The following is a 22,207-nucleotide window of genomic DNA, read 5'->3' on the forward strand; positions in this document are numbered from 1 at the left end:
CCAGGCGGGCCACATGTTGTGCAGGCCTGCTCTAAATGATCAACTAGCTACTAAAAAGGTGGTGTTTAGGTGAATTGAATAATATTTCTATTTTTGCTTTTCAAATCACCCTATGCAAATACATGAATTTGCCACGATTTATTTTTCTAAATGATCAACTAGCTACTGAAGTGGTGGTGTTTTCATGAAATTAACCAAAATTTCTAATGTGATATCCAATCCGGCTCTCACATAAACCACAAGTGATGTGTTGTTTCTGTTTACAGATTGTGTCCTTTTAGGCGATTTTAGAGACAAAGATACATTTACTTACTTACTATGTGTATTTATATATAGTCTAGATCAGGGGTGCGCAACATTTTCCTCCTGCGCCCCCCTGGCGTCATGACGCGCGGGGTCATTTGACACCGGGTTACCATGACTACGTGTCGCTGAAAGGGAAGGCAAGTGTGTTATGTTATAGAGGCCTCGCGCGGTCCCCAAGCATTTAATTGAAATGGGAAAGCGCGGGACATTTATAACTACCACTGCCCCTTCACAAACCATCCCCCTCCCTCCCCCCAAAAAAATCTAGCACCCCCTGGTCTTGATCTCATGCATTCTACCCCACCTTTGGGGATTTTAATATAATTTATTTTTCACTGTATATATTTGTGCACCTAGATGATTTATATTAATAACATTTTATTATTTTGAATTTTAATCCAGTATCACCCTTCTCAGAATAAAATTTTACATTTGTGATTATTTAGTTCATTCAAAGACATTAAGTCTATTGTTAATATTGACTACTTACGGTTTGAGTGCAATAATAGGGGTTTCTTTTTTTGACCATTCTGTATCCATGTATCTCAATTCCCCATGCACCCCATTATTAAACCATTGTATCTATTATAGATTACCAAGGTTGAGCGGTTGATTTTTCTTTTTCTTATTGCACCAAAGTAAAACATTTGCGACATTCGTTCTTTTACCATGATACAGATTTAAAGCAAAAGAAAAAAAGCACAATCAAGTCATTCAGTTTTAAATATCGGCTTTTAATTGCCCTCAAGTCCTTCCCAAGTTGAAATTGCATTGATGATGGCAAGAACAAAAACGTACAAACCTCGAACAAAAGAAATGCAAGTGACACCAAAAAAAGCAAGTCAAATAAAAACCATTTTCCTTTTCTAAGAGAACAAAAAGAGAGATTATGATTTATCAGGGAAGAGAACACTGCTCGTTGTACACCACTCAGTCTATTTGAAGTGTAATTTGTCTGCCAACTAAAGTTTATTTTAAAATATTTATTAAGCACACTGCCCTGCAGAAAGCTACAATATATATGGATGGATTGATCCTCACAGTTATTGAAATCGTTTGTCCTTGCTAAAATAATCCAATTCGTAATACAAACAATCAAATTAGACGTGAAGACCTTCAGACCATTGTAGATTTTTGAGATAAAGTATATAGAAATTTACAAAATATTAGGTTGCGCATATAGTGCCGGCGACATCAGGCTAGGGTTGCTGGAAAAATCAAATTGAGACGACTTCCAGCGATCGCGACCAAGCTGTCACGCCGCGCCGGCGGCAATGTATTTGTCTTGATGCGACGTCGCCGGCACTATGAGCGCAGCCTTACTTGAGACAAGGATTCTTTTCAGCATGTACACCAACTCCAGATCCCTGTATGGGGCACTGCTAAACCAGTGGTTTCGTTTTGCTCATTAATAGTAAAAAAAATAGATAATAAAAACATATGCAACATATTGAGTCTGTAAGTGTTTAAGAATATAAAAAGCCAGGCTGTAAAGCAGAGGACAACATTTGCCTGCTCAAGCCTCGGAGGGGCGATTGTACAGTGTGTGGTATGTCAGGACAATACCATTGTGCATTGTATCAATACAAAACAAGCAAAATGATACAACAGAGACAATTGTAGGTAAAGCGAAGAACAGGTTTTACAGACTGTTTGTTTGTATAGTTACAGACTGTTTCATATCACTTTTAGTGCCTATGAGATGCGAAACAATGACATTCATTCAATTTTTACATGGAGCGCTCTGTCCCAGGACAGAGCTGCAAGACGGACCCTTAAATGCACAGCATTTTATGGACCTAATTTTAAAGCCAAAAGATGCTCAGCACTGTAACTGGGCTTTCAAGAAGACCTTTCTTTTGAATTGTGTCGCAAAGTTTATTCCACAGTTGTAGCTATGTGCTGCTCTCTCCGGGATGGTGATGCTATCATCATTTCCATCCCGGATACTACGGTGTGGCTCACAGCTGGTGCATGCTTTACCTGTAATGCTATCCCCAAGGTCATTGCTACAGTACGTTACTCTCAGCAAATGAATTTAGTGCATTTCCTGTGTAAATGTCCTGTGCGTCGTTACAATGAAACTATTGTTTCACCGAGTGCACCCTGTTTTAATTAGAATAGGGGGGGGGGGGGGGGGTTGGAAGTAAATCAGAAATAACCTAATGCTGAAGGTACCGGCAACACCCTAATAATTCAACATTGGAATGGTTAGGAGTAAAGAGTTTTGCAATTTTGAAGTAGCACCTGAACAGCACAATAAGGAACACACGTGGGATTATACGGCCTACCTAGGAGGAACATGGGACTGAACAATGCCAATTCTGTTTTTAAGAAAAACCCTGCAACACCCATTACAATAACAAATATAAAATAACCAGCAACAAACTGACTAACAGATATAGAAAAGCCTCATGTATAATTATTCCGATAATGATGAAGCAGACGGAATAGCAGCAAGGAGCGAAAAAAGTAACGAATCCTTTTACAAACAAGGTCCTGTGAATGCTACAAAATGCATACGATGCTGGACCTCACTTAAATTTGGCAAGTATAAAAAAAAGCTTAAATAGTTCTCGTTGCTTCACTAAACACTCCACTACAAGCAAAAACATGTAAGGCACCAGCTCACAAGGGACCCTCCTGCAATCTTCCAACTCGAATACCAGATATTTCCTTACTTTGCGCTCAAGTTATATAATTATACACAAACACCTAGTTGTTGAAGTATGTATGTGCCTCTGGGGCAATGGTCTATGGGTGTGGGCGTTTATAAAGATGCACACTGTAGAAGTGCAATGAAAATGCAAGAATAACTATCCATCAAGAGAACTAAACATCTGTGTTTGAAGGGCTCCCATAGTTGAGGGGGCAGACTGAATGTGTCGCTTTTCTATATATCCGAGGGGATGCTGCACATCAATTTTCCTTGTGTACACAAGTGCCCAAGAAGACATAATAGATGTGTGTGCTTCCTGCAGGATACTAGATTTCCTGTATACATACGGACGTACGGGTATGGTCTCTGCATCTAAAACTAGGTATTCTCTGTATTTGGACGATTGCTTTCTGGTATGATTGTACTGCTATATGAATGTAAAAACATGTATGTTTACACGTGTAAGGCAGCGTTACGGAGTCTGCATGCAATTCAGTAAATGTATTATTGAACGCCTTTGAGGCCGATCAGTAATCGAATGGTCCCTGTATTCTGCTTGGATGTATTTGTTTTTCCTCTGCTTCCTGGGTAATGCACAGATGATCACGACCGGCAAAAGAGAAAACATTCTAATTCTTATCCAGCTGGAACAAGGACAAGATATCCAGGAGAGATCCCCGAATGTGTTTACCGAAGCGGTGAGAATCCTACGGAGATTTAAGAATGGGATATATTAATGTGAAAGTCAGGCGGAAAACCAAAAAGCAACACACAGAGGCTTGCAACAACATGTACTAAAGCGCTAAAAACAATATGGGAAGTGTGGATTTCAATTTCAGTATGACAGAGTGACCACAAATTAGGATTAACATATTATTTAGTGAGCCGCCATCACATATTTAATTAATGCAATTGGATTTGCTATTGTTTTTTTTTTATCCTATGTGGCCTTGGTTATGTTTCTCAGACGGAGAACAAACACCACACTAATAAATGAATAAATGTGTTGGTGTGTTGATGACATGCTTAAAAATAAATAAAATAATTTCTCACCACGATCATATTATATATTTTTAAAAGTAGATTCATAGGTGTTTATTTTGAAAAGCACAATACAGGCATACCCCGGTTTAAGTACACTCACTTTAAGTACACTCGCGAGTAAGTACATCTCGCTCAATAGGCAAACGGCAGTTCACGCGTGCGCCAGTCAGCACGTCCTGAACAGCAATACCGGCTCCCTACCTGTACCGAGACTATAGAGCCTGTTACAAATGCGTTATTTACATCAGTTATGCACGTATATGACGATTGCAGTACAGTACATGCATCGATAAGTGGGGAAAAAGTAGTGCTTCACTTTAAGTACATTTTCGCTTTACATACATGCCCCGGTCCCATTGCGTACGTTAATGCGGGGTATGCCTGTACATCCAAAATAGTAACACACACACACACACACACACACACACACACACACACACACACACACACACAATGTGGTCAATGAAAACATAGCTGAAATACAGGCCATTTGAGTCCTGGTAAATACTAACATTTTGAAAATCAAGTTAAATGTTCATCTTAAAAAATATGTTGCTGTGGCAGAAAGACATGCCTTTCCCTGGAACAGTTGCAAGAAACTCACCGTCTCATGGCTGGAGTATTTGCAGGACAAATGGAAGTTGATAAGATTTTCACCAACAATTATGTAGGAGACCCCATATCCATCATCAGCCACCTGGAACAGGAAACAGGTAAAGAATCTGGACATGTAATACAGGCCTTCGTGTAACCCAGAGATTCTCAACTCCAGTCCTCAAGACTCATCCAACAGGTCAGGTATCAGGATATCCCTGTTTCAGCACAAGTTGCTCACAGTCCCTGGTTCAGCACAGACGGTTCAATCAGAGCTGTCACTGATTGAGCCACCTGTGCTGAAGCTGGGATATCATTAAAACCTGACCTGTTGAGGACTGGAGTTGAGAACCTATGCTTAACCCATTTGTTAATACAAAGATGTGGGGAATATGACAGCAATCAAATGTTGTCGTTTCCAGACTGCAGTATGCTTAAATTATGCCAATAATTGTATCTCTAGGCTTTAGCCAAATGTAGCACAAGAAAGATTTTAGTACAACATTTAAATGGACAGTCCCAACAAGGATGAAAGTGAATTAAGGACAGTTGCCTAAAGATAGCTGTCAGACACCTTTTTTAAAAAAAATATTTCCATAGTAAACAATTGTTTTAGAGGGTTTTTGAAATATTTATCTGGTGCATTTTGGTGATAGGACTGTTTACAGTGCTCAACGTTATTCTTCTTCTTACTGATCAGTTCTGTGTTTGCAAAGTAAATGTGTCATCATTGGTCAAATTTATCAACAAAACATTCATTAACTGCTTTTGAAGCGCTGAGTGCACTTTTGGCCCTATATAAATAAAGACATACAATACAATACTGTCCCAGACTTGCTCTCCGACAGACATGGGCTGAGCAAGTCAAGATCAATATACACTTACAGGTCCAAAGCCGCCTCCACATGAGACATACTCTGGATGGTTCACCAAGTCAAAAAGCTCCACTTGTTGAATAGGAGTCTGACTAGTTGAGAGGCGCCAGGGTTCAGATAGGACCTAAAATGGAAACGCAGAATGGACATTTATATTAAAAGACCTGTTTCTCATACGGACACGGTACTGGGGGAAAACAAAATTATTACATCTTGGAATAGTATACCTCTTTTAGAAAAGGGGAGTCCACTCCAAGGTATTTGGAGACCACATAAAGGCAGAAGAGATGCCGGTCAATACCAGCTCCAGTCATGGCATTGCGGTATAGCATCTGGTGCTTATCAGATGCAACTGCGAAGAGTTTCAATCGTTCCTCATTCTGCGGGTGTAAGAGAAAGATAAAGCCCACTATGCACTGGAAACCTGGTAATTTGAGGATAAACCCTAGTTATAGCAAACTAAATGTTTAAAATGCCGACACGTACGGTTTGAGATGGATCCATCATTGACTTGACAAAGTTAGAAGACTCCACCGTACATGAACGAACAGTCTCTGTTCGGCCTTCTCGGAAAAGGCGGGTCATGGACGCCTCGTAGGTTAGACAGAACTTTTTTTTGTCCTAAAAAAGGGAGGAAATAATGACAAGATTGACCATAAAGCACCTCTTTACTGGCACTTTTCCCACTACAGACACACTAGAAAGCAAAAAGGAGGGCCATCATAGCATTCACTCTCACCTCTATACCTTATTAGCGTTAAAAATACTTACAGTACCTGGCTGCCCACAGCAAGTTAGTGGTCAATTGAAATCATGAATTACATGCAAATTACAAAACAAAAAGTACACCAGTTACACAGCCATAGAAAGAAGGATGATTACAATAATTAGGATAGATGCATATTTGAGCATTCCCATGAACAAAATAGTAATATGTAAAAGAAAACAAACAAAAACACTGGCATGAAGTTATTTGCGACGTGGGTGAGTATTGGTGATCGCTCTCGTCCTGATCAACATGGAGCGAATTAGTTGAAAACACCCCTGGCAGTTTTGTCATACACACTTTTTATTCCCCATTACAAGTTGGGGCGGGGGAGAAGTACTTGTGTTTAGTCCTCATTAAAACACACATGCTTTTTTCGGAAGCAGAATAATGCTAAATATTTTATGTGGCTTAAATGAAGGAATGCACTTACGCACACACATACACAAAAAGGGGTGAAGTGGCAAATACAACAAACAGTAATGGTAAACACGGCATAAGAAGAGGACAGAGTAAACCAGAGCAAAATGACTGAATCTTACCCTATAGTGAGCGAGCTGCAGAGCTATTTGAATGAAAGCATCAGGGCTGGTCTTACACTTCTTTATCAAGCCTTTGCCAAAGTCTTTAAAGGGAAATATGTGGAAATCGACATCATCGGCTAAAGCTTGAGCTACATTCAGAGAGCTGTTGATGACTTCCTGACACTATCAAAGAAAGCAGAGAGGGAGAGTAAAGACGTATACAGCACGTCTAGGTCTCATGTCATATCCCATCTCTATAGAAGAGTGATAAATTGCTGCACACTATTATAATCAGAAAAAAGGGGATACAACTACCGGTGCTCCTGGTTCAGGATTCTCTGTATCAATCCAGGGTATAACGAAGGGAAGAAAATCAGGGCTCCCCGGATTTGCTCAATAAACTAATTTATTGCCAATTGACTTAACGTTTCGGCCACACAGGACTTTCTCAAAAGCAAAAATTGCATAATGGTTATGCCATTATGATTATGCCACTTCAGCTTTTGAGAAAGGCCTGTGTGGCCGAAACGTTAAGTCAATTGGCAATAAATTAGTTTATTGAGCAAATCCGGGGAGCCCTGATTTTCTTCCCTTCATATCCCATCTCTGACATTGTTCTCCCACATGCAGAGACAGTTTCCACAAACATTTGTATTTATTGGTATACTAGTGATAACGAGGAAAGCCAAATGATAAATGAATGCATAAAAGGGGCTGTTGTCAATGCATTCAAATTAAATATCTGTGTATTTAAAAAAAAAAAGTTTAGAACTCTAATGGGGGTGTAAAGTATTTCAGGACTGTACAGGCAGCACGGCCATTACACACTACTCAAGTATTGAGGGATTAAAACACAGAACCATGTGAAACTGTAAATATCAGAACATTGGAGGCACACCCACCTCACTAGGGATTTCCCACTGCAGCCTCTGTGGTGCAGGCAATGTGCTATCGACTTGACCTTTACAGTGACCGTCTTCATTATATCCAAGCTGAAAACAATCTGTAGCCAACATGGACTAGGATAAAAGAAACAAGAGAAAGCACTCAGCTCACATTACAGTGCATAGGGAAGTGTGAAAACTCACTACATTCCATAAAGCGGCAAGCCAAGTGGGAGGTTTTGTTTTCCTTTTTTATTTTGCTTTACACAGAATTAAAGCAGGTGGTCTCGGAGCTGAACTCCATTCATTTCAGCTCCAGGGAATTCCCTGCTTCTGGAGATACTTACTTGAAGCTTTTCTTTTTCTGAAAAGCTGTGCGTAAACCGTTGTTGCTAAAATACATGTCATTTTGTCTTGTGTTTAATGCTTACCTCCCACATGTGTCCCATGATAGGGGCATCAGCCCAAGAATGCTCAGCGTTCAGTCCCACCTTCCCATTCTTGAACACCACACAGGTAAAGGACTTATCAAACCACCTGAGGTAACCACAGGAAAGAAAAGACATTACCTGTAAGCTATTCTATTACACAGGCACAATCAATCACTAATGTACTGACCCAAAACACAAAAAAACCACAGGAATGTGTAGAAAAGGAAGAACACAGCAAAAAAATATATCTGCATACATGTTTAAACTTGGACTGTAATTTCCTGTGTCAAATAAGTGTTTTGGGCCATATCAATTAATGAATTAAAGTAGCAGATATCTATCTATCTATCTATTAATATATAATATAAAGGAACCAGAGGCACTCCGTAATAAAAGTCACTGGTGTGGGTGCATATCCTATAATGGAATATAAGCAATACGATACCGTTGGGGAACGAAATCAGCAGGCAGCACTCCAGAATTGATCAAACAAGTGTATTGAATGAATAGACACAGAATGTATTCATTCAATACACTTGTTTGATCAATTCTGGACTGCTGCCTGCTGATTTTGTTCCCCAACGGTATCATATTGCTTATATATATATATATATATACTAGCTGATATACCCGGCGTTGCCCGGGATTGCAGGGGCGGGGTGCGTGAAGGGCAGGGAGGGGGGGGGGGGTGCGTGAAAGGGCAGGGAGGGGGGGGGGGTGCGTGAAGGGCAGGGAGGGGGGGGGTTGCGTGAAGGGCAGGGAGGTGGGGGGTGCGTGAAAGGGCAGGGAGGGGGGGGGGTGCGTGAAGGGCAGGGAGGGGGGGGTTGCGTGAAGGGCAGGGAGGTGGGGGGTGCGTGAAGGGAAGGGAGGGTGCGTGAAGGGCAGGGAGGGGGGGGGGGGGTGCGTGAAGGGCAGGGAGGGGGGGGTGCGTGAAGGGCAGGGAGGGGGGGTGCGTGAAGGGCAGGGGGGGGGGCGTGAAGGGCAGGGAGGGGGGGGGTACGTGAAGGGCAGTGAGGGTGCGTGAAGGGCAGGGAGGGGGGGTGCGTGAAGGGCAGGGAGGGGGGGTGCGTGAAGGGCAGGGAGGGGGGGTGCGTGAAGGGCAGGGAGGGGAGGTGCGTGAAGGGCAGGGAGGGGAGGTGCGTGAAGGGCAGGGAGGGGGGGGGTGCGTGAAGGGCAGGGTGGGGGGGTGAAAGTGAGGGAGGGGGGGTGAAAGTGAGTGAGGGGGGGGGTGAAAGTGAGGGGTGGGGTGAAAGTGAGGGGTGGGGTGAAAGTGAGGGGTGGGGGGTGGGGTGAAAGTGAGGGAAGGGGGTGGGGTGAAAGGCAGGGGGTGGGTGAAAGGCAGGGAGGGGGGGTGGGGTGAAAGGAAGGGAGGGGGGGTGGGGTGAAAGGCAGGGAGGGGGGGTGGGGTGAAAGGAAGGGAGGGGGGGTGGGGTGAAAGGCAGGGAGGGGGGGTGGGGTGAAAGGAAGGGAGGGGGGGGGGTGAAAGGCAGGGAGGGGGGGGGTGGGGTGAAAGGCAGGGAGGGGGGTGGGGTGAAAGGCAGGGAGGGGGGGTGGGGTGAAGGGCAGGGAGAGGGGGGTGGGGTGAAGGGCAGGGAGGGGGGGTGGGGTGAAGGGCAGGGAGGGGGGGTGCGGTGAAGGGCAGAGAGGGTGCGTGAAGGGCAGGGGGGGGGGTGCATGAAGGGCAGGGAGGGGGGGTGCGTGAAGGGCAGGGGGGGTGGGGTGAAAGGCAGGGGGGGGGTGGGGTGAAAGGCAGGGAGGGGGGGGGGGTGGGGTGAAAGGAAGGGAGGGGGGGTGGGGAAGGGAGCTCCGGGGAGGGAGGGAAGTGAGCGCCGGGGAGGGAAGTGAGCGTTGGCAGCTGGGCAGGAGGGCCGCGCCGCGCTTCCCCTCCATCCGGGAGCCGGTGCAGGGCGGCGCACGTGAGGGTGAGTGTGATGGGGGGAGGGGGGTGAAATGGACAGAGAGAGTGTGTGTGTGTGGGGGGGGGGGGGGTGAGGCCGAGGGGGAAGAGAGTGGCAGTTGGGTGACGTAATAGAGCCACTAACCATTCGCATTTATATATTAAGATATACAGGCATACCCCGGTTTAAGGAAACTCACTTTAAGTACACTCTTAAGTAAGTACATATCTCTCAATAGGCAAACGGCAGCTCACGCATGCGCCTGTCAGTACGTTCTGAACAGCAATACCGGCTCCCTACCTGTACCGAAGCTGTGCGCAAGCGGGGAGACTATAGAGCCTGTTACACATGTGTTATTTACATCAGTTATGCACATATATGACGATTGCAGTACTGTACATGCATCGATAAGTGTGAAAAAGCTAGTGCTTCACTTTAAGTACATTTTCGCTTTACATACATGCTCCGGTCCCATTGCGTACGTTAATGCGGGGTATGCCTGTAGTGCAGAATAAATGAGTTCTTCATGTTTCGGTGATACCTTTTTTATTGGACTAACAATTTATGTCATAGGACAAGCTTTCGAGAGTTCTCTCTTCTTCACCTGAAGACCTTGACCACTTGACCTGAAGAAGAGAGGAGAACTCTCGAAAGCTTGTCCTATGACATAAATTGTTAGTCCAATAAATAAAGGTATCACCTAATACTGAAGAACTAATTTATTCTGCACTATCGCAACTGGACGAACACGGCTATTTTCTGATATATATTATATACACACACACATACACAGACACACTGATAAGTATGTTTCTGTTATATACTTCCATGAGAAAATGAATGTTCGGTTTCGGTTTGACCAGTCCACTCACTTGTTACTTTTTCTTGCTTGTGATAAAACTGAATAGCTTTTATACTTCCTCAACGGATGAACATTGAGCAGTACAGCTTAGATTCATCCATAATAATAGATTATTTATTTGGTAATAGATATTAAAAGAACAAATCCACGGATGACAAAATATTTAATTTAGCGTGTGCTCTTTTGCCTTCTCACATACATTTCTGGATGTTTTGTGCATGTTGTTATACATATTCAGCACACTAAAGTTCAGTGTTATTTGTATTCTCCATAAAACAGTCCTGCCATGTCTCGAATTTCTATTATATAACTACTTCTAAGTGGTTTGTGCTCCTATGCTCCATGAAAAAGTGGTAATATCATCATCATGTGAACGATCTTAATATATACCTCCTGAACTCCCCCTCCCACACAAAGAAAGGATGCCCCATTGCATGCATCTTATTTTTGTCATATTTGTAAATTGAGTATCTATATATCATTTGGGAGGCCTTCATTCAGCAGTGGATTGACAAGCGCTCACGAACACACACACACACACACACACACACACACACACACACACACACACACACACACACACACACACACACACACACACACACACACAAATTTGCGGTGTTACTTCAACGGGGAGGAAAGCACACTTCTACCTTCCTTGTGTACTGTTCTGACCTGTCATAGCATTTCCCATGTAGTAGAGATTTAGCGTAGGTGTCCAAAGAATTCACAGGGTCCTCTGTCCGTAGTCCCTGCTCGCTGTCCTCTAAAGTGACAAAGAAAGCTGCTTTCTCAACAAGATCCAAGGCAAGCAAGTTCTTCCCGCTCCGGAAATAGGCTTTACGAGCCTTGGCCCAGGGAGTCCTTCAAAATTGGAACAAACATTAAGAAATCAACTTCTTGAAAACACATAGCAGATTACTAGTAATATTCTTGAAGGTATAGATTCATGCTTCAAAAACACTATATACTGTACATTGGATACTCATGGGCATTACTGTGCATGCATTAAAACAAACAAATGTGCAAGTTTCACATAAAGTTGATATTACCCTAATTAAGCTTAGTTCGTAATACACAGTAGAAGAACAAACACGAGTGCTTTTTACCTCTCTCCAGCAGTGAGAGCAGCCAGCTTCTCTTCTCCAGGCTGTGGAAGGGTTTTGTCGTTCAGGATGTTTTGGAACTGGAGCTCCAGTTCTTTAGGGTTCAGCAGGCGCCCGCCATGGTAAACCCAGACTCTGAAGAAGCGACCGTTGTGGTACACTACAATGTGCTTGCTGTCTGTATAGTGCTGGATAGAGTCTGTGCAGACACACACACACACACACACACACGTAAATGTGCAGGAAGACGACAGGAAAAAATAAATAAATAAGTTTGGGTCAAGTTTATACAAAGGCTAAATAAATATGGTCAGAAAGGATGGAGACAATAATTCTACCAAACAATACAAAGACTTGGCAACTGGTGTGGTATCAGCTGGAATTTGTCTGTTTTTGTTTATGATGCTCTTAATATGGAATAAAAATGTGTGCAGGACTAAAACAAATCACAGTTTTGCCCTTTCATTGCCCTATTGAGCTTACTTTTCAGGATGGCTACTTATGGGGTTTTTCGCCCCCCATTCATTAAAAAGGGGCATTCACTCATGTAAAAGTGATTTTTAGCATTTTTGCACGTTCTCCATATTTACCATTCGATTATACATAGTATACCTCGAAACTAATTTACAAAAATAGATCCCAAAGATAATATTGTAATTATTAAAAAAATATATAATCTATGATTTACAAATTAGGCAGGCAAAGCACATCTATAGATATGCAACTGGAGCGCAAAACGTGTTTAAAAAATAAATTTCTATAGTGAAGACCAGTGATAAATCAGTGCTAAATATGAAAATGGAAACAAGTGTCTCACTATTTACTCACATGTAGTATGTAGAAAATTCACAATTTCTAAGAGTGTCAAGAGATTAATAGTCTCTCTCAATAGGTCCTATTCGAACGAAACGCGTAGTAAGAAATCCAGCGTCTGCTGCAAACCCGGTCTGCGGGGAGGACGGGAAAGATAGTGGCGCCGAGCGAATGCACAGCCAACGACATCGCAAAAACTCAATTACAACTTTTGTGACGCCGACATCACCGGTAGCGTTGCCGCCAATGTAGCCTGCACTATAAGCTCAGCCTAAAGATGGCAAATTTTCTACCAACTACATGTGACTTCAGAGAGAGACTTTTGTTTCCGTTTTCATATTCATCACTGGTCTTCACGACAGAAATTATTTTTGAAAATCATTTTGCGCTCCAGCATCCATAACTGCAAATCCATTATCTAGAACCGTGGGGAGCGAACTATGGGGCGCAAGATTTTCCAGGGGGCGCGGCGGTTAGAGGTCCGGCGCTCTTCCCAAAGGCATTTAAAGTAATTGCCGGGGGACCGGACAAGGCCTCTGTAACTCACTTACCGTGGCTTCCAGCGACGCCATCATGGCAATGCGGCGTTAAAGGACGCTCGCTGCGGTGTCACGTGACATCACTTTACCATGGCAAAGTGACGTCACGAACCCCCGCGGCGTCATTTGACTCCCGGAGCCAGAGTAAGGAGGGCACGAGCAGGGGGGACAGCATGCAGCGGGTCGCAGGGGGTAATGTTTGTGCACCCCTTATCTAGAAGCCTGAACAGCCTGTTAAAGGTTGGAGCTGCAATCATTTTGCATATAATTTTTATGTCAGGTTACGTGCACATTTAAATCCCTTTTGTATCATCACTAGCGCTCCTTTTCTTGTTTTTCTATAAAGCACATCTATAGATGCGTTTTGAAGAAATAAAGTACTGTATTTATTTTAAAAGGTAATTTTTTTTTATGCACCAAAGAGGAAATTGAAGCTGTGAACTCAGCATCCAGGTTATTATATAACACAACATATTTCTACTTTGATAGGGTTGGTACAGTACAGAGCAATGAACATTACATTACATAGACAATATTCTGATCCGAAAAGCTAACTATCTAAATTCAGAGAACAGCATAGACACTACCAAAGACACTCACCGCTTCTCTCATGTTATCATTAAATGGTAATGGTATTGTGAACACGTGTTAATGTAAATGTGATGCGTCCTATTATTGATGGTGAATGGATTGTGCTCTGCCCTTTAGCCACACCAATAACCACAAGTCAACTTGTAAAACAAAGTGTTAGGGTGTTAGTAAAGAAAGTTAATGCACCTCTTTCAAGCAAAAAAGATAGCAATTATTTAGGGCAGATTGTTCAGCTACAGACAAAACAGAAAGCAAATTAAACACGTCTGAAGTTTTAGGTCAAATAAAATATTTTCAGAAGTGATGGTAAAATGCAAGTGACATAGCTTTGGAATTAGAAGGCAATAATGGTAAATTGCCTCCAAGCGCATAATCATTTTTCATTGCAAAATTGCTTCAAAGGGTGCAGTAAGCCTCAGAAGGAGAAGACATGACTGCATGTATTCTAGGGGTGCACAGGATTATTCCTACCTGTTTCAATTCCTGGGATGCGAGCTGTGTTAAACATGCGCTCGCATTGAGCTGAACACATTGGTAAACAATCTTGGATCATCAGCTGTATAAAAAGGGAAACGGGGAGGCACAGACAGAGACAAAACAGTGAAGGCAGAAAAAGAAAGAAACATGTAAATGCGGACAGGGGAAACAGATAGGCAGACAGGGGAGGACGAGGTTGATGGTACCGACCAACACAAGGTGTATGATGCGGAAAAATAATTGGGGTGTGTTTGGGGGGCAGAGAAGGAGTTGAAGGACACCAAAGCAGGGAAATACCACAACAAATGTACAAAAGCAAACAAGGAAAGGAAAGAAAAGAGAAGCAGAGAAAATACACTAATCAATAAAGACACTCCACTGCGTCAGAGAGATTAAGTTGTCAATGAACACAATAAATCTATCCAAATGTTAACTCAGCGCTGTCTCACACATGCAAAGATATAGATAGACAAACCTTCACCTTTCCAGTTCAGTTTGTTGGTTTTATTTCCAATAGGTTTTGCAATAAAAGGTTTGGAGCTTTGCTTGTCCGACCTTCTTTGATATGTGAAAAATTACTTACATTTATTTTGCCATCGTTATAAAATTGTAGTTTGCTGGTAAAATGGATTCATGGTCTACCTGAACCTCACTGCACTAAAAATTATAGTCACGTAGACAAAATCTGACTGTTCCACACTACAGATTGTAAAACAGAGGTCAAGAATGATAGGTGCAGACATACAGTATGTAAATCTCCAAACCCAAAATGGCAAAACCTAAATATGCAGTAGTTTTTACTCAGAAATTCAATTAGAAGAAGAGAATGGAAAGAAAACTGGAGTCTTGTTAGGTTCCATTCACCATAACGGACAATGATGATGTTGATTCTGGATTACCCTCTCACTTACCGGTCTCCTCTCCAGGTATGCGGGTGGTGTTAAAGGTGCGCTCCCACTGGGACGAGCATAACGGGATTATGGATCCAGGGACCCTGCTCTGTACCCAGTTATAAAAGAAGGGGAGGCAGCATACATGCACGCCCAGGGTACAGAACCATCGCAGAGAGATACCATGAGGGGGAGATAACACAATGCAAGAGAATTGATACAAACTCCTGGCTGAATACTCCACCCACTGAACCTTTTAGTGTGATGTAGACAAAATGCACTGCCAATTACAGTTGTGTGTATGTTACAGGTCCCATCAGCCCCAGAGTGCTTCAGAAACTTGGCAATGCATATGAAGAAAATTTAAAACCACTGGCAAATGCAGAGGTTTTAAAGGCATCCTGCAGAATGGGCTCCTATAAAATAACAGTGCACAAAACCTTTTTTCGAATTCCCTGACGAAACCCAAATGGTACTGTACAATGTAACACACAGAATTATCATCTTATCACGGTCACACAAAGCATAAACATTAAATAACAAACATTTGTAGAGGTTGCTCATCGAGCAATTTTAATACTTCTCCAAACAGATGTCTTGATCCAACAAGATACCTACAGTGCATAGGAATGTTTTTTTTTTTTTTTTTTTTTAAAGAGTAATAGTCACAAACCAGTGTCTTTGTATACAGCTTTGGAATGCTCCTATGTGGAATGTAGGATATGATCATGTCCTCAGGCGTTCAGTCTTCTTAATGTATATCAGCTCAGAAAAAAGAGGAAATGGAACATAGCATAATACGAATTTAATATAATAGGGATGGCTGAACAAACTCCATTCAAATCACATTTAAAACAATAACATTGTGCATGTAAGACATAGGTTTGTTAGCTCGACAGTCCTCACCGCATCGACGCCAGCCCGAATGACCGCTGAGTTACTTCTGCATCACGTGGGGTCTGAAAATCTCGTCTTGCGGAATCACGGCTCTCTGCTCTCAGAATCTCCATGAAGTCTCTTCTACTTTGCTTTCTCCGTCTCCACCTCAGGAACACCCTACGCATTTCGCTGATGCTTCCTCAGAGATCTCCCTGACAAACCTCTGTCTTACATGCGCAATTTTATTGTTTTAAATGTGAGTTGGTTCAGTCCCTACTGTTATATTAAATGAGCATTATGCCATGGACCATTGCCTCTATTTTCTGAGCCGATATACATTAAGAAGACTGAACGTCTATGAGGTCATGACCCTATCTTGAACACCACATAGCAGCATTCCAAAGCTGTATACATAAGACACCGGGTTGTGACTATTCCTCTTATTTTTTTTTTAACGCAACAGATATTTTTCGCCAAATTTTTGCTCTGTTTTTGTATTTTTCTTTCCTATGCGCTGGAGATTGATTTTGGACTTTTTATTAGTACTTACCTCAAAGCTGCAAGGGAAAGAAATAGGCCTTTTTTTTTTTTTTTGTATTTGATGCTCTCACTGTTATATTGTATTTGCATTGATAGCAGGAGACTTTATGCATTCACTTTTTTTAAAATTATTATTAGTACCATTTTGCTATTGGTGTGCTTTTGTTAGCCCTGTTCTATATTTTGTTATCTTGTTATATAGATCTATCTAAAATCTAAAACTACAGATGTAGCAGACTTCATTGCTCCCACAAAAAACAAACAAACAAACAAACAAAAAAAACATATATTGTAGCACTCCATCCTTAAACATAAATGAGGATTTGATACATCGTTACCGGTTCTCTGGGTCCCGGGGGTAGTCTTGCTGCTATGTATACCTTGTTCATTTATGTAACTGTACTTGTAACCATGTATTATTTGTTTTGCTCTGTGCCCAGGACATACTTGAAAACGAGAGGTAACTCTCAATGTATTACTTCCTGGTAAAATATTTTATAAATAAATAAATAAGTAAGTCACTGTTCTACAATGATTATTGTGGATCTATGGGGAATAAGTGTAAGGGGCTCTATGCAGTCCAGTGCTTGCTAAGATAGACAAATTGGCAAAAGCGCTCCAATGCCAGGAAAGACAAAATAAATAAAATAAATAAATAAATCCCAGAATAACAACAAAAACAAAATAAAAAAAGGGACTGGTCACTTCCCTTAACACAACACATTGCGTTATAACCGATACTGTGATGGCAGATACAATAGATATTTTCAAAAAAAGTTTGGACACCTTTTCAGAAAGGAAAGGTACACAGGTATATACCAAATAAGTAACATGGGAAGGATGCTGATGCAGGGAGAAATCTGATTGCCAATTCTTGGAGTCAGGAATGAATTTATATTTTTCCCCTTCTGAGATATCATTGGATATGATACTGGGGGTTTTTGTTTGCTTTCCCCTGGATCAATTTACTGTAAGTACGGATATAGGATATAGTATCTGTGGTCTAAATTTAGGATAGGATGAACATATGTCATTTTTCAACCTCTACAATCTAACAACGAAACACAGACGATCAAAAAGTTCCGTAGGATTTAATGACAGGGATAGCGCAGGATATCACACCATAACGCGCATGTGGGAGCAATAACCTTTGCTACATCTGCATATCCACACACAAACACACAAACTTTTCCTTAGGCAAATGTGCACACAGACTACTTCCTTACCGGCTTTAGCACCTCGCGACTGAGTTGGCGTCGGTACAACAAGATGGCGTGTACCGCGTTACCTGCACGTGCTGCCTGAACTGGAGTTGGAGTAACGTACAGAAAATCCTAAGGTGCACAAGACAAAAATAAATAAATAAATAATAATAAAATTATTATATATCAACCCCGTTATAACGCGATCCATTACAACGTGAATCCGCTTAACGTGATGCAAGTGTGGCTCCCAATTTTCGTATTTATGAATACTTTACATCACGATTATTGGTGTCTTAAATACTTTATTGTATAATGCATACAATTGTACATTATTTCTAACGCGATGTGATTCATTGGACCCCAAGCACAGCGTTATAAGAGGATTGAGCTGTGTGTGACTATACACAGGCGCAGTCCTTAACTGTGTGTGTGTGTGTATGTATATATATATTACATAAATACATATATTCCTCGATTCTAAGACGCACCCTTGATTTAATAAAAAAAAAAATCGGGGGAAAAAAGCACTATATTAAATGTGCAGAATTTTTTTCTGGGGGAGAGGAATAGGAGGGAAGGGGGGGAGGGAAAGGAATAGGAGGGAAGGGGGGGAAAGGGATAGAAGGGAAGGGGGGAAAGGGATAGGAGGGAAGGGGGGAGAGGGATAGGAGGGAAGGGGGGAGAGGGATAGGAGGGAAGGGGGGGGAGAGGGATAGGAGGGAAGGGGGGGAGAGGGATAGGAGGGAAGGGGGGGAGAGAGATAGGAGGGGGAGGGAGAGAGATAGGAGGGAAGGGGGAGTGAGAGAAATAGGAGGGAAGGTGGGGGGAGGGATAGGAGGAAAGGGGAGGGAGAGAGATAGGAGGGAAGGGGAGGGAGAGAGATAGGAGGGAAGGGGAGGGAGAGAGATAGGAGGGAAGGGGAGGGAGAGAGATAGGAGGGAAGGGGAGGGAGAGAGATAGGAGGGAAAGGGGGGAGAGAGATAGGAGGGAAGGGGGGAGAGAGATAGGAGGGAAGGGGGGAGAGAGATAGGAGGGAAGGGGGGGAGAGAGATAGGAGGGAAGGGGGGGAGAGAGATAGGAGGGAAGGGGGGGAGAGAGATAGGAGGGAAGGGGGGGAGAGAGATAGGAGGGAAGGGGGGGAGAGAGATAGGAGGGAGAGAGATAGGAGGGAAGGGGGGGAGAGAGATAGGAGGGAAGGGGGGGAGAGAGATAGGAGGGGGAGGGAGAGAGATAGGAGGGAAGGGGGAGGGAGAGAAATAGGAGGGAAGGTGGGGGGAGGGATAGGAGGAAAGGGGGGGAGAGAGATAGGAGGGAAGGGGGGGAGAGGGATAGGAGGGAAGGGGGGAGAGGGATTGGAGGGAAGGAGGGGAGAGGGATAGGAGGGAAGGGTGGAGGGAGATAGGAGGGAAGGGGAAGAGATAGGAGGGAAGGTGGGGAGATAGATAGGAGAAGGGGGGGAGAGAGATAGGAGGGAAGGGGGGGAGAGAGATAGGAGGGGGAGGGAGAGAGATAGGAGGGAAGGGGGAGTGAGAGAAATAGGAGGGAAGGTGGGGGGAGGGATAGGAGGAAAGGGGGGGGAGAGAGATTGGAGGGAAGGGGGAGAGAGATAGGAGGGAAGGGGAGGGAGAGAGATAGGAGGGAAAGGGGAGAGAGAGATAGGAGGGAAAGGGGAAGAGAGAGATAGGAGGGAAGAGAGATAGGAGGGAAGGGGAGGGAGAGAGATAGGAGGGAAGGGGAGGGAGAGAGAGGAGGGAAGGGGGGGAGAGAGATAGGAGGGAAGGGGGGGAGAGAGATAGGAGGGAAGGGGAGGGAGAGAGATAGGAGGGAAGGGGGGGGGAGAGAGAGGCGGGAAGGGGGGGGGAGAGAGATAGGAGGGAAGGGGGGGGAGAGAGATAGGAGGGAAGGTGAGGGAGAGAGATAGGAGGGAAGGGGAGGGAGAGAGATAGGAGGGAAGGGGGGGAGAGAGATAGTAGGGAAGGGGGGAGAGAGATAGGAGGGAAGGGGAGGGAGAGAGATAAGAGGGAAGGGGGGGAGAGAGATAGGAGGGAAGGGGGAGAGAGATAGGAGGGAAGGGGGGGAGAGAGATAGGAGGGAAGGGGGAGAGAGATAGGAGGGAAGGGGGAGAGAGATAGGAGGGAAGGGGGAGAGAGATAGGAGGGAGAGAGAATGGAAGGACACACAGAGACAGACAGACAGACAGACAGAGACAGACAGACAGACACAGAGATACACACACACACACACACACACAGATAGAGAAACAGAGATACACACACAGATCTCCATATGCACGTGCAGCTCACACAGAGATTTGACAGGGGGGATGGGGGCTGCTGTGAAGACATACACCTGTCCGTGGGATCTCCACTGAACTCTCTGCACCTCATGGAGGGGGGGCGGCCATGACTTCTCTGCACAGAGGGGAGGGGGGCTGTGATTGCAACTATGCTGTTATATCTCTCTGCACGAGGGGGAGTAGGGGAGCCGTGATCTCAGACATTTTTGCTGCACACAGAAAACCCGGCAAGCATCTACAGCAGCGCCCCCTGGCTGTTTTTTTTTCTTTCAGTACATCGATTGTAAGATGCAGACCTATTTCAGCCACGTGAAAAAGGGAAAAAAACTGCGTCTTACAATCGAGGAAATACGGTATATATATATATACATACACACATACATATATATACACACACACACACACACACACACACACACACACACACACACACACACACACACACACACACACACACACACACACACACACACACACACACACACACACACACTGCCTTCCCAGCAGGGAAAGCAAAGAAACAGCACTCAGTAGTATGTAGCAAAAAGATTGTATTCAAACAACATGACAGCACATGTGTAAACCAACGTTTCGGTCCACTAAGGACCTTCTTCAGCACTTCCATGAAGAAGGTCCTTAAGTGGACCGAAACGTTGGTTTACACATGTGCTGTCATGTTGTATCAATACAATCTTTTTGCTATATACTACCGAGTGCTGTTTCTTTGCTTTCCCTGCTGGGAAGGCAATCTGTTGCATATACTTGTCTTATGGAACATGCAAAATATACTAGACACCTAACAAGCTCCTATTGAACCCCCAAAATAACCACAACATATATATAAGCATATGAGTGTCACAGAGGAGTGCTACTGAGCATGGCAATATATATTTAAAACCAGAGACAGAACATAAAACACAGACAGAGCTCAGTGCACATCCATTGAAACCCATACACGGTACAGTGCCTAAATATATATGTATAAGTATCTATTAAATAAAATGGACCATTTAGAACTTTGCAACTAATATTGACAGATTTACTATAAATCATTCTTCCTGTTATTACACAGGTTATTAAGAATTTATATTAGCGTTAGGGACCCCTGAATTGTGGTCTGCCGTGAAGTTGGCTCAGGGGCTTACAACAATTTTGGCCAAAAATGTCAAACTAAAAGACCATTTAATTTAATAGATATTTATACATATATATTTAGGCACTGTACCGTGTATGAGTTTCACTAGATGTGCTAAAACTGAGCTTTGTCTGTGTTTTATGTTCTGTCTCTGGTTTTAAATATATATTGCCATGCTCAGTAGCACTCCTCTGTGACACTCATATGCTTATATATATGTTTTGGGGGTTCAATAGGAGCTTGTTAGGTGTCTAGTATATTTCACAATTGTGTTTCAGCTAGTCCTGGCTGATTGGAGGTTGGCAACCTCCTACTTAATTTAAGCTCACCCCCTCCCACATTTAAATGGTTAAGGGCTCACTCCATAGCATCTTCCACACAGGGGAACTTGTTTGCTTGCTGGATGGTTGTGACAACTCTAATACAGAGTGCTTTTCCTGGTAATGTGCAGGTTAATAAAGGCTTCAATCAGACTTAGAACTTTGCAACTAATATTGACAGATTTACTATAAATCATTCTTCCTGTTATTACACAGGTTATTAAGAATTTATATTAGCGTTAGGGACCCCTGAATTGAGGTCTGCCGTTAAGTTGGCTCAGGGGCTTACAACAATTTTGGCCAAAAATGTCAAACTAAAAGACCATTTAATTTAATAGATATTTATACATATATATTTAGGCACTGTACCGTGTATGAGTTTCACTAGATGTGCTAAAACTGAGCTTTGTCTGTGTGTTGTGTGTTGTATGTTCTGTCTCTGGTTTTAAACTTATGGAACATGCACCTGATTATTTGACTCTTTTGCTTTGCATGCCAGCTGTGATATATATATATATATCTATATATATCTATATAGATCTATATAGATATATCTATATCTATATATAATTT

General features: G+C 43.1%; 1 protein-coding gene across 5 annotated transcripts in view; it reads right to left on the bottom strand.

Moving 5' to 3' along the window:
* Window positions 1-1,019: 1,019 nt before the first annotated feature.
* CPT1C (carnitine palmitoyltransferase 1C) overlaps window positions 1,020-22,207 on the bottom strand; it is a 38,877-nt gene continuing 17,689 nt past the window's right edge. For 3 of the 5 annotated variants that reach the window (XM_075605689.1, XM_075605690.1, XM_075605691.1), the window contains 12 exons: window positions 17,905-18,012; window positions 15,281-15,368; window positions 11,953-12,148; window positions 11,519-11,707; window positions 8,084-8,189; window positions 7,671-7,787; window positions 6,787-6,951; window positions 5,965-6,099; window positions 5,706-5,858; window positions 5,489-5,602; window positions 4,614-4,706; window positions 1,020-3,672 (listed from right to left, as the gene is read on the bottom strand). In XM_075605689.1, the coding sequence (XP_075461804.1) occupies window positions 3,595-3,672; window positions 4,614-4,706; window positions 5,489-5,602; window positions 5,706-5,858; window positions 5,965-6,099; window positions 6,787-6,951; window positions 7,671-7,787; window positions 8,084-8,189; window positions 11,519-11,707; window positions 11,953-12,148; window positions 15,281-15,368; window positions 17,905-18,012 (1,542 nt within the window). In that variant the 3' untranslated portion in view covers window positions 1,020-3,594. Of the gene's footprint in view, window positions 3,673-4,613; window positions 4,707-5,488; window positions 5,603-5,705; window positions 5,859-5,964; window positions 6,100-6,786; window positions 6,952-7,670; window positions 7,788-8,083; window positions 8,190-11,518; window positions 11,708-11,952; window positions 12,149-14,363; window positions 14,449-15,280; window positions 15,369-17,904; window positions 18,013-22,207 lie in introns of those variants that run through there. The other 2 variants (XM_075605692.1, XM_075605693.1) reach the window with 2 other exon arrangements.

Source organism: Ascaphus truei, chromosome 6 (genome assembly GCF_040206685.1).
Source record: "Ascaphus truei isolate aAscTru1 chromosome 6, aAscTru1.hap1, whole genome shotgun sequence".
Lineage (NCBI taxonomy): Eukaryota > Metazoa > Chordata > Amphibia > Anura > Ascaphidae > Ascaphus > Ascaphus truei.